Source organism: Rhinoderma darwinii, chromosome 1 (genome assembly GCF_050947455.1).
Source record: "Rhinoderma darwinii isolate aRhiDar2 chromosome 1, aRhiDar2.hap1, whole genome shotgun sequence".
Lineage (NCBI taxonomy): Eukaryota > Metazoa > Chordata > Amphibia > Anura > Rhinodermatidae > Rhinoderma > Rhinoderma darwinii.
Window position 1 is genome coordinate 376458349 of NC_134687.1, and position 18842 is coordinate 376477190.

Sequence of the window (18842 nt, forward strand, 5' to 3'; positions counted from 1 at the left end):
CAATATCTCTGCGTTTTTCGCGCATCACGCACCCATTGAAGTCAATGGGTGCGTGAAAACCACGCATGCCGCACGGAAGCACTTCCGTGCGAACTGGCTGTTTCGCGCAACAGCTATCAAAAGGATGAATGTAAACAAAAGCACCACATGCTTTTCTGTTTACAAACATCCAAATGGCGTGTCATAATGATGGCGGCTGCACAAAAACCACGCAGCCGCGCGTCATCTGCTGCCACACTGAGCTGTGAAGTGGCTTTTGCGCAGGCAAAACGCAGCGTGTTTTGCATGCGCAAAAACGCCACGTTCGTCTGAATCAGGCCTTATAAATGGGGTCACTATGTAGAGTCTGACACTATCCAATCTGTGTTCACTGTCAGATTGTGTATGTTAATCTTCATGATTCCTATGTCTGAATTTTTCCCACATGATGGGACGCTCTTCTCTTCTGAATTTTTATTTTTTTTCTAATTCATGATGCCATAATTGAAGTAAATACCATACAATTTACATATTAAAAAAAGGCATAAATTACTATCAACTTTAACCTGGTATGTCTTATTGTTTCAAGCCTCTAGAGGAAGCTTTGAAGAAAGCCCTTTCTGGTCATCTTGAAGAGGTTGTCTTGGCTTTACTGAGAACCCCAGCTGAATTTGATGCCCAGGAACTTAAACATGCCACCAAGGTATGAATTAGAACATTCTAGTCCTTAAATGTATAGAAGTCCATCACATTTTAAAAAATGTAACGTTCACACACCTGTAACCACTGGTACATTTTCATTCTCTAAAGGGAATGGGAACTGATGAGGAGACTCTTATTGAAATCTTAGCATCAAGAACCAACAAGGAGCTCCGAGAAATCAACAAAGTTTACAAAGAATGTAAGTATTGAAGCTGATGGATGTAATTAACCCCCAAGGATTGTATCTGTTTCCTTTTAGGCCTTGTTCACACAGTGCAGATTTTGCACTGAACAGCAGAAATATATAAAGGAAGGCCTTCGAGGTCTGTTCTGGATCTAATTCTGTTTTTGGCTTAATTGCACTGTGTAAACAAGACCTAGTGTGCAGTTTTGCAGTATATCCTCAGATTATTCAGTTGCCATTTGCATTACAATTGATTTCAGTGGTGATTTTTGTTTGCCTCCGTTCTGCTAGGTTTTAAGTTTTTTTTTTTTTTTTTGTTTTTTTTTGGGTCTTTTTTCCTGGAAGCAATAGCGCAACAATTGAAAATGGTTATGTAAACGGAAAGTATACTCTTCAGTTTTCTTTCCATTCATCTGTTCAGAGGAACAGAAGCCAAATGCTGATGTAAACAGGCCCTTAAAGGCCCCATGCACTTGACCGTAATTTTCATCCGTAATTACAGATGAACTTGCAGAACCATTAATTTCTATTGGCCCTGGACACTTTCCGTATGTTTACGAATGTGTGTCCAGGCGATAGAGATGATCCGCAAAATATATGACCTGTCCTATTGTCAGCAATTGCAGCACGGAGGACTCGCCCATAGACTTCTATAGGCGCTTCTGCAATTGCTATGGATGTGTATCCATAGTTGTCGGATCCATATTTGCAGACCATAAAAATCCTTACGGTCATGTGCATGAGGCCTTAGGCCTCATTTACACGAACTTGATATACGTCCGTGCGACTCGCGTGCTTTTCACGCGGGTCGCACGGACCTATACAAGTCTATGGGGGCATGCAGACAGTCCGTGAGTTTTGCTCAGCGTGAGTGCGCTGAAAAAACTCACGACATGTTCAAAAATTCTGCGTTTTTCGCGCATCACGCACCCATTGAAGTCAATGGGTGCGTGAAAACCACGCAGGGAGCACTTCCGTGCGAACTGCATGATTCGCGCAAGAGCTGTCAAACTCTGAATCTAAACAGAAAAGCACCACGTGCTTTTCTGTTTACTAACATCCAAACGGAGTGTCTTAGAGATGAGCGAACCGAACTTCACCGGGTTCGGCAGAACTCGTTTTGGCCGAACCCGGCAAAAAATGTTCCGGTACGCGACGTCAGGAGACAGTCACTGTCCAGGGTGCTGAAAGAGTTAAACTGGTTCAGCACCCTGGACAGTGACTTCCGATCCCAATATACGTGAACGTGTAAAAAAAAAAAAAAAAAAAAAAAGTTCTGACTTACCGATAACTCCCGGCTTCTTCCTCCAGTCTGACCTCCCGGGATGACAAGTCAGTCCAAGTGACAGCTGCAGTCTATCACAAGCCAAGCACAGGCTGCAGCGGTCACATGGACTGCCGCGTCATCCAGGGAGCTGGGGCCAGATGTCAAGAGAGGCGCGTCACCAAGGCCGCGTCACCAAGGCAACGGCCGGGAAGTTCTCGGTAAGTACGAACCTTTTTTTTTTTTTTAACAGGTTACTCGATATGGTGATCAGAATTCACTGTCAAGGGTGCTGAAAGAGTTACTGGCGATCAGTTAACTCTTTCAGCACCCTGGACAGTGACTGACGTCGATTAGACTCATCTCTATGATGGCGGCTGCGCGAAAATCACACAGCCGCGCATCATACACTTATGACACACGGAGCTGTCAAGTGCCTTTTGCGCACGCAAAACGCTGCGTTTTTTGCGTGCGCAAAACGCACACGCTCGTGTAAATCAGGCCTAAGTCTGCAGAAAAACACTTGCGTGTCACATTGAAGTAAAAACACTATAAAAAGAAACAGAAAATGTACAGAACATGCTTAATCCTTGGTCATTAACATGCAAAAAGGCCTGGCTATCTTTTTGATTTTTCACTGTCCAAGTTTTTTTTTTATTTTTTATTTTTTTTAATCCATCGTCCTAGCCGTATAAGGGCTTGTTTTTTGCGGGACGAGTTGTATTTTTTTTCAATTGCACTATTTTTGGATGCATAGAATTTAACTTTTATTTTAGTAAAGAATTGAAAATAAACCGCTTTTTCAGCAATGTTTTTTTACATTCTAAATTTCTGCCCTTCACTATGCGGCATAAATAACAGGTTACCTTTTATTCTATGGGTCGGCATGATTACAGGGATATTAAATATGTAAAGGTTTTGTATTCCTGTGTCTGCAAAATAAAACCCCTTAAAAAAAAAAAAAAAGGTTTTGAATCGCCACATTGAAAGAGCCGAATTGTCAACTTCGAGCCATTACGATCGCAGCTATAACATTAATGTTTTTTTATTTATTTTTTTAGGGGTGGGGGGAGTAGTTTTATTTTTACAGTAATCTTATTGTAAAAAATATAAAACAAATACTTTGAATTCCCTTTGCAATCATCTGATCGCAGATATAATGCTTTGATATACTTAGTATACCAAAGCATTATTACCGGTCAGTAAAACTGGCAGGCAATCTATTAGGCCATGGCCAAATAGGCAGTTGCTGAAGGCAGACCTGTGGGCCTTTGCCATGGAAACCAATCGGTGCCCCGGAGCTCCCTCCCTCTGTCACACGTTAGATGCTGCTGTCGCTATTGACTGTGTGGTGTCGTTTTTTTCAGACCGAAGGTGCTGTGGGTTCCAGGTCTGATACACTACGTAAAAACTGCGCAGCATATCAGGCCAGGTTCCCATGGGTCAAAGACTGCTTTTATGCTATACTGGGAACTATAGTACTATAGAATAGGAACTATAGCTGCCATTGTATGGTCCGTATTGAAGCCTAGACCCTACTATATCTGGCATCACAGAAGTTCAATTGCTCGTATGATATGGGAAGTATACGTGGCACTAATCTATCTAGTACAACACCGTACATGAAATAGGCTGTGCATGTCTACATGGTAAATTGTACAGTAGCTTATAAGATATTGATCTGTTACTAATAAAATTGAGTCCTCAGTATTTTTTTTTTTATTTTTTTTTATGGCTAACTGAAATGATGGCAAACCACGTTCTTTCCAGGCAATCTTACTATGTATTCTTTAGTTAGCCATTAAAAGGTATCCACTACTAAGGAATTTCAGTTTTTATATTTTCCATATACTGGCTAACAAGGTATAAGTTTATTTATTTTTTTATATATATATTTTTCCTAACTGCTAGGAAAAACAAAAAAAACACCGGTACAGCAAGGCAGTTAAAGGGGTAATTTATTTTTTGACTGTTTCGTAGGCCTGAGTTAAGAAAAGCTGTTGTAAAATACAACACCTTTATTGTTTAAGAGGCAAAAGCCTCAAAACAAATTGTGTGGCACGACCTTGGAGGAAGATGCGACACATTTATTTAATTTTCTCGTTAATGTAGGGAAGACGCGTACGAACCTCAGCGCTTCTTCTCTCTCTTCCGGGTCCCCTTATCACTCCAGCACTGCTCATGCAACATCAGAGCATACAATATCCTGAAACTGCACAGCTTCCATACGTCGTATGAGCAGCGCTAGAGTGAATAGGGAGCTGGAGGGGAGGTAGGGGCCCAGTGCAGGCCTCTAGCTTGCTGCACACCACAGAGTGAAATCTACACCAGCTAGGAACTGACGTAGATTTCCATTATTTACGCAAATTTGGCGTAAATTTATAAAACTTTTGTTAGGCTGCTGTTGCCCTGCCCTCTTTCCAGAAGTGGCAATGTCCCAATTTGCACTGCCCTCTTGTGAAAGGTTGAATAATTAGCCCCCAAGTATTTCATGTTTCAATGACCTAATGAGAGAAAAACACGACTGTCTATATAAAAAATATTTGATTGTTTTACATGCCTACGAAAGTACTACAATGTAATTTTCATCTGTTACAGTATTCAAGAATGATTTGTCAAAGGATATAACCTCAGATACATCTGGAGATTTTCAAAAAGCATTACTTGCACTTGCAAAGGTATTATATCGTGATCTCGGCACAATGTATAGTATTTACACCAATGGCACATGTACCAAGCATTAAATAACTAACAATGGACATTAACTATATATTAGTATTACCTACCACAAACTGTGTAGAATTTATTAGGGTTTTTTAATTTTATTTAAAATTCTAAGGAATTCAGAAATTACCCCATTCCCCAACTGATGCTAATTTGAAGTTCACTTTATTCAGGAATAGATCTCTGTGAAGCAATACAGCAGGGATCTGCATTCATAAATTGCAGTGTGAATTCAGCCTAATCTAGTAATGTTTATAAGACTTCTATGGCATTACAATGGGAATGTTTGTTACTGTGTCTCTCTGGTTTTGTCAGTTACAGAGGTTGAAAAACGACATAGATCCATCAGGTTCAACTTTTCTCAATAAATTACCCGTCATTCACTGCTTGATAAAATAAATATAACCCTCAATGCTATTTGTAAATAAGCATCTAGCTTTTTTTTTTTTAAAAGCTGACCTAGTATCTGCCATCACTACCTCTTGGGAAAGGGCATTTCATAGTTTGACCAATCTAACTGTAAAGAACCCTTTCCTATACTGATGTCGTCTGAAACGTCTTTCTTCCACCCACAATGGGTGTCCCCTGGTCCTTTGTAGAGTCCTTGGAAGGAACAGATCATGTGCTAGTTCTCTGTATTGACCACACACATACTTATACATAAGAAGATCCCCTCTAAGACGTCTTTTTTCCAAGCTGAACAAGCCCAATTTTTCTAGCCTTTCGTTGTAAGGAACACCTCCCATTTAATAATCTTGTTGCCCGCCTTAGGAGAACTGGAAAGTGTTCAATGTCCTTTTTACAATGTGGAGCCCAAAACTGAATTCCATATTCTAGATGTGGTCTTACAAGTGATTTATAGAGGGGTAATTACATTTGAAACACTAGTTTTTATATTTTTGTACACTCTAAAATCCTATTTGCTCTTGTAGCTGCTGCCTGACATGGAGTGCTGCTGCTTAGATTATTTGCTACCAGAATACCCAGGTCCCTCTTCTGTTCAGTTATCCCCAGTTTTATTCCATTTAACGTATATGAATTAATACTATTATTGCATCCTAAGTGTATTACTTTACATTTATCAACATTAAACTTCATCTGCCATGTTTTTGCCCATGCTGCCAACTTCTCTAGGTCTTTCTGTAATATTTTAAGGTCAAGCTGAGTTTTAAGTATCCTACAAACTTTTGGATCAGCAAAAACTGACACCTTACTATCAATCCTATCCACAACGTCATTAATAAAGAGATTAAAAAGAACTGTGCCTAACACCGATCCTTGTGGTACCCCGCTGCTAACTTCAACCCATTTTGCGTAAGTTCCATTTATAGCGACTGTTTTCTGTCCCTTAACCAACTCTTTACCCACTCACATACACGTTCCCCCAGTCCCTGTGTCTGTAGCTTTAGAACACTGTTATTTGGAACCGTATCAACTGCTTTCGCAAAATCCAAATAAATCACATCCGCCGCATGACCATCATCCACATTAGAAACAGAGCATGTTGGTTAGGCACGACCTGTTTTTCATGGATCCATGTTGGTTATAAGTTGTTAGACTTTTCTTTGCTATGTACGTTAGTAATTTTTCTCTTGGAATACCTTCAAATACTTTACATACCACAGATGTCAAACTTACTGGACAGTAGTTGCTCGGTCCCACCTTTTCTTACCCTTACATATTGGTACAACATCAGTCGTCCTCCAATCCTGTGGCACTGATCCTGTTCCAAGAGTCTAAGAAGATGAGATACAATAGTCTGTCCACTACTGGGCTTAATTCCCTTAAATATTCGTATTTGTTTTATTGAAAATTTATATTAAAACTTACCATATTGTGGTCACTATTGCCCAAGTGCTCCTGGGCCTCCACATCTGATATGGTGTCTGGTCTATTAGATGAGACTGGATCCAGCACATTATCCCCTCTGGTTGGTTTATTAACTATCTGAGTGAAATACTTGTCTTGAATTGTGTATAAAGTTTCAGGTTTTAGCACATCCAGCGGCCTCTAAGTCCCAATTAATGTCAGGATAGTTAAAATCCCCCATTATGATTTGCTACTTTTTATATTTGTTGCAGCATTTCATCCTCGGCCTGTTCTGCTATGTCCAGTGGCTTATAACAAACTCCAATTAGTAGTTTACCATTATTAACCATTCCATGAATATTTACCCACAAAGACTCCACACTGTCAGTCTCCCCCAATGTCTTCATTCAGCACTGGTCTTAAACTGGATTTTACAGACCAACCCCTCCACCTTTTTTTCTTTTCTATCTCTTCTGAATACGGTTTAGCCCCCCACATTTGTTACCCAGTCATTGCTCTCATTCAGCCAGGTTTCTGTTATGCCCACTACATTATAATCCATGTCAGTCATTAGAATCTCCAACTCGTCCATTTTGCTTGCAAGACTTCTTGCATTCGTACGTTTAATCTTACCGACATCTTTAATATTCTTAGGTCCGTATTTATTCCTAGACCCCTCCCTACTCGGCTTGCTAACCCCAGCCCCCACTCCCTATGTACTCCATCTAACCCTGCTTGTGTATCCTCAGCCTCCCTCCCCAGATCCTAGTTTAAAAGCTTCTCCAGCCGTCTAGCCATTCTTTCCCCAGCACAGCTGCACCCTTCCCATTTCGATGCAGCCAGTCCCTACCATAGAGCTTGTAGCCGACAGAAGTCAGCCCAGTTCTCCGTGAACCCAAACCCTTCCTTCCTGCACCAATTTCTAAGCCACTTATTTAACTCCCTAATCTTCTGCTGTCTTTCTAGTGACGCTCGTGGCACTGGTAGTATTTCTGAAAAACACTACCTTGGAGTTCCTGGACTTTTGCTTCTCTCCTAGATCCCTAAAATCCTTTTTAAGGACCTTCCATCTCCCACTGACTGTCATTGGTACCATGACCGCCGGGTCTTCCCCCAGCCCCACCCAGCAATCTGCCCGATCCACAATATGCCGCACCCGGCAGACCACACACTGTTCGGCATTCACAGTCGCGGCGACTGTTGACCTGAACTGTCCGCCTAATAATAGAATCCCCTACCATCAGCATCTGTCTGAACTTTGCTGCACTCCTTCTTCCATCCTTCCTACAGCAAACCTTGTCCTTGTTGCTAGAAGCAATGCCCTGCTGTAGTGCTGCTGGCTCTGGACTTGCGTCCCTAATATCAGCCAAACCGGCATATTTACTAGGTTGTGCCGGTTCAGGACTTGCCTCCCTGGCACTTTTTCTCCCCTTCCTCTGTTATCCGCTACTAATCTCTGGATCCTGAGCTTGCGCCCCCCTTCCACCCACATCCATCTCACTGGCCCCTGCCAGTGTTTGCCCAGTGAGCTCTAAACTTCTCTCCAGCTTTGCAATTCTAAGTGTTTCACGCTGCATATTTAGATCCAATACCTGGGCTTCCAAATACACAACATGCTGCATCTAGTGCAGGGATATTCACCCTCAAACGGATGTTCAAGACATGCATACATTGCGCAAGACACACCTGGTAGCATTGTCAATGGAGCACTTTTTTTTTTTTTTTTTAAATGGGGATAAACCATATCAAGACAAATGTTGTAGTACAGGAAAATAAGGTTTGATGCATTTTCTTGGTCCTTTAAACTATCTCCCCTTGTTTAACTATGCAATTCTCTGCAAACGTGCACTTTGCTGTACACTCTTCACTCCAATACTCCTAATACAAGTCTACATGTGTTGTAGGGGGATCGCAGTGAAGATGCTCGTGTAAACGATGAACTTGTGGATACTGACGCCAGGGTAAGTAGATATCCATGAAATGTTTATTTGCACAGATGTACATGAATCTTCTGTATTTGAAAAGACACCATAAACCACCTCATACAGCACACCATTTTTCACCGGCTGACAGTACAGATGTAGTGATCTTTGACTTAACGCTTGTACAAGCTTCGTTTCCATATTAGTTACTGGTATGTACTCTATATCCAAAAAAGTTAGCATTGTTATACAAATTCACGAGTCAAATCTTGTTTTGTGACTAACCATTTCAGTTATTTTTATTTAATGGTTACTAATGTCTTAATGTATAAATAATATCCAAATTTCGGCAAGTCTTTTCCTGCACAACACAATCGAGTTATTACAGGCTAAAGCCGAGTATATACTGTAGATAGCCTAAACTGAAGCTTGGTGTGCCGGAGGTAAAGCATTATATAATGCATGCCCAGTGCTTTTATTATTGCACACGTTTTAGCTGCTTTGCAGAGCATCTCTGCGTAGGTTGAGGTCTATTTTCCATCCTTTTTATAAGCAACAGTTCTTTCTGCTGCGGTGTTCTGGGAAACCCCTGACCAGGCTCCAATGAACCAGAGGTTACAAGAAACCCTGGTTGCGAATCACTCGTACATACTTTGTTCTAAATACTCCAATGTATTCCAACCTATGATTCTGCCATCTACACAAGTAAGGCCTGATTCACACAAACGTGTCCGTTTTGCGTCCGCATATGTTGCCACACGGAACTGCATCGGTTGTTTATGAACAGATTTCTCTTTTTTTTTTTTTTTTTTTTTCTCCACTTCGCTTAATTTCTTATGAACTTGAGCGTGAATCACTGACTGCACACGGATGTGTGTCCGTGTGCTGTCCATGATTTTCATGCACCCACTGACTTCCATGGGTGCGTGATGCTCAAAAAACAGACAAGGATAGGACATACGGTGCCGTAAACTTACTGAAAAAATCGGAAGCAGAACGCCTACAAACATCTGCCCATTGATTTCAATGGGAAATACGGCGTTCTGTTACGACGGGGCGTTTTTTTACGCCTCATTTAAAAATAAGCAGCGTAAAAAGGTGCATTGAGAAACGCAGCAAAATACACACCATTTTCTGAGCAAGCATGCAGGAAATGGTGAGTTTTTTTTTTTTTTTTTCTGCAGCAGAATTGCTGCAGGAATAGACACACATATATATATATATATATATAATATATATATATATATTATATGAGAGAGAGAAAACGGCAGCACTCACAGAATAAGTATGAATCTGGTGCCAGCAAAAAAGTCCCGATCCTCGGACGTAATGTCAGATATAGAAAAAGAGAAACTTTGCGGCACTCCAAGTTGAAAAAAAATGATGGTTTATTCAATCCAAATGTAACAGCAACGTTTCAATCCTACAATAGGATCTTTCTCAAGCCTGGCTTGAGAAAGATCCTATTGTAGGATTGAAACGTTGCTGTTACATTTGGATTGAATAAACCATCATTTTTTCAACTTGGAGTGCCGCAAAGGTGTGTGTGTGTGTGTGGTGTATACATACATGCTACACATTGTGTCCTAATACGTGTATACATACATGCTACACATTGTGTCCTAATACGTGTATACATACATGCTACACATTGTGTCCTATACGTGTATACATACATGCTACACATTGTGTCCTATACGTGTATACATACATGCTACACAGTGTGTGTGTGTGTCCCCTATACGTGTATACATACATGCTACACATTGTAAATACACATGCACTTACCTTTTATGTAGGATATTTGTGAAGAGCGTTCAGCAGGTTGATGTGGTGGGAGTCTTCACACAGCGTTTCTCCTGCTCACAGCCTGACAGAGCCTGCAGACAGTCTCCCCTCCCCCATGTCCCGACTGCTAGCAGCAGGAGGAGAGATGTGTAGAGCAGGAAAGGGGGGCTGGAAGGGGAGTTTCAGCACAGACCACGGCTGCTAAGTAGGACAGAAGCTAACCTCGCCTCATGACAGGTGTGGTCCTGGCACCGGGGCTCCCTCGGGTGCTAGCGACGCCACCGGGCATGAGGGGGTTCGGGCGGCCATGGGCCCCCTGGGAGCCCCGGGCGGCCGCCCGAACCGCCCTAATGATCCACCACTGAGTATGTGCTGTCTTATACTAACACATTAACGATACTGAAGTGTTTAGACATTCCACGGGATGTCTTTTCACAATCCCTGCACTTCGTTAATGTTTCTGTGGTAGTTACAGCAGAGCAAGCGTAATCTCGTGCGATTACGCTGTAAATGACAGGTTACAACGAGATTATGCTTGCTCTGCTGTAACTACCACAGAAACCGTAACTAAGTGCAGGGATTGTGAATAGACATCCCGTGGAATGTCTAGTCACTGTCTAAACACTTCTCTATGTGCTTGTCTTATACGAACACATTAACAATACTGATCTAAAAGGATCCCTATGCGCTGCCTAAATGAATGGAGAGCAGTGAATGACGCTGATTGGTCAGCGTTATACACTCCTCTGTACAACGCCCACTTGGTCAATAGTAAAACATGCCTAGTTGTCCATTGAGCAACTCATTAGCATAAATCTAAAATCTCTAATAAAGTGGTGAAAATGGATCGTTTTTTAAAATAGCACTGCTGTCTACATTATAGCACCGATCTCCTTATGTAGGAGATAGGGCACTTATGTGGTGACCGAGCCTCTTTAAGGAAAAAACGGCTGAAAATCAGGGGCTGTTTCTCCTTGCAAACCGCTTCGTATTTTCAGAAGTTTCTTAAGTATGTGAACATACCCTAAAGCCTAAGACTAAGTTCACATCTCGTTTTTACTGTGCATCTGATGTGCAAGTTTTGACATGAAAGTGTCAAATCGTGCACCACATCATGTACATTGATCTCTATAAACACGACCGATGCCCTAATAGAACGTATGCACAAACTACACGATCTTCCCCAGTCCTTAAAAGCTGCTTTAGTACTTTAGTTTTTTTTCTTTAAAAAAATAAATAAAAAATACATTTAAAAAAACTTCTACCACATATGTTTTTAATTGTGTATATATGTCAAATGACGCTCGTGGCACTGGTAGTATTTCTGAAAACACTACCTTGGAGTTCCTGGACTTTAGCTTCTCTCCTAGATCCCTAAAATCCTTTTTAAGGACCTTCCATCTCCCACTGACTGTCATTGGTACCATGACCGCCGGGTCTTCCCCCGGCCCCACCCAGCATGACCTGCCTAGGTAGAGTCGTGTGTTAACCTTAAACCATACTATCCCCCATCCCCATTTAGTAACGACACATGACACCGAGGTTGGATGTGAAATGGCCACAGCAGCCGTTTATTAATTTCACAGTTTTATAAAAACAATTTAAATCCGAAACATTCGGATAACTAGTTAGGAATCCACCAGAGAATTCCTCCTAATAATTCACATGACCCAACATGGGTCAGAATCATAAATAACAATTAAACGTTAACATTAACCCGAGCAGAGGAAGTCCTTGAAGCCCCTTCAGATGTTCCTTTCAAGAACACACCGAATTAGCCATCTGCAAACCACTAATTACCTCCAGCCGTAAACCAGCTCGGAAGCACCGTTCACCTCTGCAGATGGCTCCAACCACTAGAAGTCCACTTCAAGGGGATAACACCCGATGAAGCCCTCAAGTGATATACCGACCACTAGAAGTCCACTTCAAAGGGATAACACCCGATGAAGCCTTCAAGTGACATACCTTCTACCAGAAGACCACTTCAAAGGGATAACACCCGATGAAGTCTTCAACCATGTACCTTTTTTGGGGGACGCATACCCCCGATGCGACCCCCCCACCATTTTGTACTGACTGGCCTCAAGGACTCCCCCCGCCACCGCGAAACAGGCCTTGACCACCTTAAGCCTGTGAGTTCCACCACACCACCACCGCCCTTTCTATGCCTTCTGCTATAGCCAAGCTCCAAATATCAATGCCAACCTCGGTCAGATGAACCCCGTCACTCCTCCAGAAATTCCCCAATCCTGACTCCAAATCCCTATGCCTCACGCAAATGCCCCCGTTCTTCGCCACAAAACGGGACACCGCCCGGTTAACTTTTATCCGAGCCTTATTGACTCTCTCCACCGATCTAGCTAACCGCCAATGCTTCCTTGGGACTATGTCCGACCACACTACCACCAACTTGGGATAAGATACCCACAAACACAACAAATCATGTTTGATATCCCGCACCAACTCACGAAAAGGGCGGACTCCTAAGTCATTCCCACCCACGTGCAACACTAAAACCTCCGGAACCCTATCGAGCCGCACATATGTCTGGAATTCCGCCAACACCCTGTTCCACGACATACCTCTAAACCCCAGCCAATGCACAACCGCATCCTGTCGCGGAATGCGCAACTGGCGACCATCCGGGCGGACGTCCGCCCTCAAAGCCCCCCAGTGCACGTACGAATGACCCATCAACCACACCAGACAAGGAGGCGAATCTGAAACGGAAAACACAGTTAGGCACCACCATATAACATTTGCAAGCATAACAACAAAATTACAACATATGGGGGCGGACATAAGACTTAAACCTTTTAGACTCCCAACGACCAATACGCCTCACCCCCTCATCATCCAACCCCCAGCGCCCTGCTTCCGTTGCTGCGCCAATCCGGAAGGAATGAGATGAATATGAGCCTGCCGCAACCCCAACCGCCGTCAAACATTTTTTAAAAACAGCTCCAAACTGAAACCTGGACAAGAACGACCCGTCCACATGACGTAACAAAGGCAAATCTGGAGACCCCCTGTTTTTTGTAAAACCCCGCATGCACTCTACTGGGCACATGACCGACCCCGGGAGAGCGAACAAAACTATCAGTTTTCCCTTCCCTAATTGGTCAGTTTTTGATCTACGCAACCATACCTCCAACCGATCTGCAAAAAGGCTCACCTCCCCAGATCTCAGCCCCCCTGCCTGTTTAGTACTTGGCGACACCAACTCACCTATTCTAAATGCTCCGAAGAACGCCAACGAGAAAGCCAACCGAAACAAATCCATTTCATCTGAAGAACGACATACCGATGCCAATGAACCGCCCAACAAGCCCAGCAAAGCAAACGACACCGGCCTTCTACTATCCGCCTCCACCCTACCTCTGCGCAACCCCTTCAAAGCCTGCGATACCAGAAATTCCTTCGATACATCCCGCAAGCCCCGCAACTTAAGCCCAAACGCCACCGCGGATATAAACCGGTTCACCTTCGCTACTGAAAACCCCCCCTCCCAGGCATCCCCTAACCAATACAAAAGTGCCACCAACCTGTCTCTATCCGTATTGACATCACCCAACCCTCTTACCCACTCCTCCCACTGCCTCCAACAAGCAGCATAAGCACTCCACGTCGTGCGCGCCAAAGACCTTTGTAACAGCTGCTCTACGGGACCGATACCAGATCCCATAGATGATCCGGACACGCCAAACCGAGACGTTCCGCTCCCGGGGCCAATTGCCGAAACCGGTCCCACTGCGAGCGAGAGAGCATCAGCCACACAATTCCGTACACCCGGGACATGCACCGCCACCACCCACGCGTTCAACGACAAACACACCAACACTAAATGTCGCAACAATTGAACTACCGGAGGAGAGGACGCCGTGATGTTATTAATGGCAAGCACCACCCCCATGTTGTCGCAGTAAAAACGGACCTTCTTATCCCTGAGCCTGTCCCCCCAAATGGTAGCCGCCACCACGATGGGAAACAGCTCGAGCAGGGCCAGATTCCGCGTCAATCCACTGGACACCCAGCTAGCCGGCCATTGACCTGCGCACCACGGACCTCCCCCGTAAGCTCCAAAGCCACCCGCCCCAGCCGCATCCGTGAAAATATTCAGATCACTCGTATCCTGCGCTGGGGCCATCCATAGCGAGCGACCATTGTACTGGCCCAAGAAGTCATCCCAAACCTGAAGATCAGCTCGGTGCTCCTCCTTGAGCCTCACAAAATGATGCGGCGCCCGCACTCCCGCCGTTGCCGCCGCCAACCTTCTACCAAACACCCTCCCCATCGGCATAATCCGGCAGGCGAAATTCAACTTCCCCAGCAGCGACTGAAGCTCCCTCAGCGACATTTTCTTCCTTCTACAAGCCCGTCGCACCTCCAGCCTCAAAGCACCCAACTTATCCGCCGGGAGCCGACACTCCATTGCCACCGAGTCAATTTCGATTCCCAAGAAACAAATCGTCGCTACCGGGCCCTCCGTTTTTTCCGGCGCCAAAGGGATCCCAAAATCCCTCGCCACCTTCTGCAGGGCATGAAGCAAGTTACCGCAAACCGGCGAACCCCCCGGGCCAACGCACAAAAAATCATCTAAGTAATGGATCAACGAATCGACCCCGGATACTCCCCTCGTTACCCACTCCACGAAGCTACTAAACGCCTCGAAGTATGCACAAGAAAGAGAACACCCCATCGGAAGGCACCGATCCACGTAAAAGGCCCCATTCCAAAAACAACCCAACAGCCGTTGGCTTTCTGGATGCACCGGCAACAACCTGAACGCCGCCTCGATGTCGGTTTTTGCTAGCAGCGCCCCCGGACCCGCAGCACGCACTAACCCCACCGCCTTATCGAATGAGGTATAAACTACGGAACACAACTCGTGATCAATCCCGTCATTTACCGACGAACCTTTGGGATACGATAAATGTTGAATCAAACGAAACTTTCCGGGCTCGCGTTTAGGGACAATACCCAAAGGGGACACAACTAAATCTTTCACCGGCGACTCCACAAATGGCCCCGACATGCGCCCCAACGAAACTTCTTTTAACAACTTTTCCGACACAACTTCCGCATGCAAGTAAGCCGATTTTAAATTTCTCCGCGTAACCGGAACCTCATAAGGAGGCGGAGGAATAACAAAACCAACACTAAACCCTTCATAAAGCAACTTAGCTGCCGCCCTATCCGGATACTCATTTAGATAAGGGGCCATCCTTTCCACCCTCACCGGCGACACCCCCTTGACCAGCCCCGTGCTGGTTCCCGGACCTCTTTTTCCGCAGACATTTTGCCGCCCCGTGTGATGCACCATTACACTCGGAGCACACGTGCTTGAACTTGCACGTGGCCCCAAACTTGCACTGGCCTTCATTGAATTGCCAGCAAAACCCCGCCTTTCCCCCGCCGCTTGGTCCACTCTGACTAGACTGGCCTCCCTGGCCACCGCTCCCGGGAAAGGGCTGCCTAACCGGAGCCGTAACCCGTAACCAGAGAGCAATATCCTTCTGGTCCCACCGAATCGCCAGCCGAACCGCCTTCCGCTGACGGAATTGCTCATCATATCGCAGCCACGCCTGACCCCCATACGCCCTATGAGCCTCCCCAATAGCATCAAAATAACAAAATAACGCCGAACAATTTTCCGGCGCCTTTTCCCCTATCACACTAGCCAATATGGCGAACGCCTGCGACCAATTAACGAACGTCTGCGGGATAAGCCTATACCGCCGCCGTTCCTCCTCGTCCTTTTTACTCTCATCCCGCTTGCTCTTATCCAAATTGAATTTAGCCAGCGGCAAGAGAGAAAAAATTTCAACGTATTCATCTTTCCAGATCCGATCACGCACCTCCTGCTTTAAATGCGCCCCCAACGGACCCTCAAAACAAACATACACCTCCCCCCGAGCACGATCGTCCATGCGCACTCGATCGCCGTCCTTCTGTGCCTCAGTCTGCACCGACACCGCGACCGCCTCTCTAACCGCCACCACAGGACGCGCCTGCAACGATCCCACGTCCCTGGGGCCTTCCCAAACTACCGCAGGGGACACTTCCGTTACTACCGGCGCCGCGGCCCTATCAAGGCGCCCCACCAGCTCCCGTAAGCAACCCACTAAATCTGCCAAACCCGCTCCGTCGCGTCCGCCCGCGCCACTACCGGCCCCCGATGCTATGCTAGCAGCCCCCCCGCCGACACCCGACATAAAAATCGCTGGATAAGACAATAATGGAGTTATACACTCACCGGGCTGCACAGGCGCTGTGTTCCCGTCAGCCGGACCATCCTGACCTCGACGATAGACGTCCAGTTCACCTTCCTCCAGTTCTTCTCTCGCCGACGACTGTCCCTCCCAACGACATCTTCGGAAAGGGGATGAGGACGCGCTGACCGATGGGCCGGCAACCTGCCGCCCGACCGCCGGGACCCAGACTTCCGACCGGACCTGTTGCCTCGACGTCGCTGCAGATCTAGTCGTCCGTCTAGACGATCCTGACGAAGCCTGCCCCCTGGCCGGAACATCACCATGCGGGGCGGCCGTACCTTGCTCTCGACATCTTCCATCTGATGGGGGAGGGGTGACAGGGAGCCCGGCCTGCGACTCCCTGCTTACCGCCGGACCCCGTCGCGGCCTGGGATTCCTGCCAGGACGCAGGGCCTGGGAAGGGGCGGTCCTCCCAGCTGCCTGGCCTGCAGCGTCCGGGATCGGGCTCCCTCTGCGACGCCGTGTCCGCGGGACTACCTCCGGACTAAGGCGCTCTGGAGGTCGGGACCGCCGAGAGGGACGGGTCGACACAGCCTGCATCGCCGTCACCCCTGCCACCGCTCTCTGCCTGCCCAGCGCAGGAGCGGTTGTTGCCGACTCCCCCCCCCCCGCCGCCATAGCCATGCTCGTAGGGGGGCCGGGGGAGGGGAGCCTGTCCCTTACAACAGACCCCGAACGCCGTGCCCGACGTGGCGAAACGGCGTCCGGGATCCGCGTTAATGCAGCCACGGTCTCCTCCAGCCATCCGGGACCGTGGTGCACAGCAGCGGCGCGCAGCCGCTCTAAAATCAAGGCCTCTGCCATTACTAAAAAAACCGGGCAACGGGGAGCTTTGCTTACTGTGTGTTACTCCTCCCGCTGCTTCCGGCTCAATGCCGAGAAACAGCGGGAAGCGCAGTAACGGCCCCCCCGCCCCCCTTAACTCCTCCCCGTCCCTCCTTCAGCTCCTTCAACTTTCCCTGACCTCGTAACATTAACCCTTTCCCTACCAGGACGGTCATGTCGGCTTCCCTTAAGCCTGCAGCTGCGTCCAGCCTCTTCTATCTGTCCGATCCACAATATGCCGCACCTGGCAGACCACACACTGTTCGGCATTCACGGTCGCGGCGACTGTTGACCTGAACTGTCCGCCTAATAGAATCCCCTACCATCAGCATCTGTCTGAACTTTGCTGCACTCCTTCTTCCATCCTTCCTACAGCAAACCTTGTCCTGGTTGCTAGAAGCAATGCCCTGCTGCAGTGATGCTTGCTCTGGACTTGCATCCCTAATATCAGCCAAACTGGCATATTTACTAGGTCATGCCAGTTCAGGACTAGCCTCCCTGGCACTTTTTATTTTTTTTTATTTTTTTTCCCCCTTCCTCTGTTATCCGCTACTAATCTCTGGATCCGGAGCTTGCCCCCCCCCCCTCCTGCCCCTTCCACCCACACGCATCTCACTGGCCCCTGCAGTGTGATATGTTAAAATTCACGTTTGCATATGTCAAATGTATACATCTTGTCATTTGGGAAATTACCCAGATCGAGACAAAACAGCGCCTCGAACTGCCCAGCCACTACCTACTACTTCCTTTTATATTTTGACTCTACAAGGCTTGATTGATTTGGCTCCAGAACAAAAAAACATATAGAAGTTAGAACATACCATTTTTATTTTTTTTCGTTATATAGGTTTGTGTATGTTACAAATGCATACATTTTTGTAACTTTGTGGTATATGTTTTAAAACCTGTAATACAAACTAGACTTCAACAGAGCCTAAGCTTGTTACCCTGAAAGAATTTACCACATTTAAATATTAGTATATAGTTTGAGCCCTTTTATGAATATTGAAAACTATTACTAAAATTAGTGCCCTGGAACTTAGGCCCTGCAGTTCTACTGAAGACTTGATTCACACTACATCTGGTGTACTGACCGCAAATACACTGGGAAAATGACACCACTATGCACCCACGTGCGCATAGAATTTAACTAGCAAACCTATGCCAAAAAGGTGTGTTTTGCTGAGGCGTTGGGATCCTGCAGACCCAACTCCTATTGAAAAGCGTTTTCAATAGAAAGTGTACAAAAATAAATGAATGTATACCCTAAAACATTGGGTGAATAAAGCCAGAAGCATTTAATTTGTGTTGCGTTTTCAAGAGCTTAACCCAATGTAACTTTCCATGTCATTTGCTTTTTCGATATT

The 18842-nt window shown here is 45.9% G+C and overlaps 1 protein-coding gene across 1 annotated transcript in view; it reads left to right on the forward strand.

Moving 5' to 3' along the window:
- Positions 1 to 18842, forward strand: part of LOC142652515 (annexin A1-like) — a 50856-nt gene that overhangs the window by 21189 nt on the left and 10825 nt on the right. The window contains exons 5-8 of the mRNA XM_075828166.1: positions 569 to 682; positions 790 to 880; positions 4728 to 4807; positions 8567 to 8623. Coding sequence (XP_075684281.1) covers positions 569 to 682; positions 790 to 880; positions 4728 to 4807; positions 8567 to 8623 — 342 coding nt within the window. The remainder of the gene's footprint in view (positions 1 to 568; positions 683 to 789; positions 881 to 4727; positions 4808 to 8566; positions 8624 to 18842) is intronic.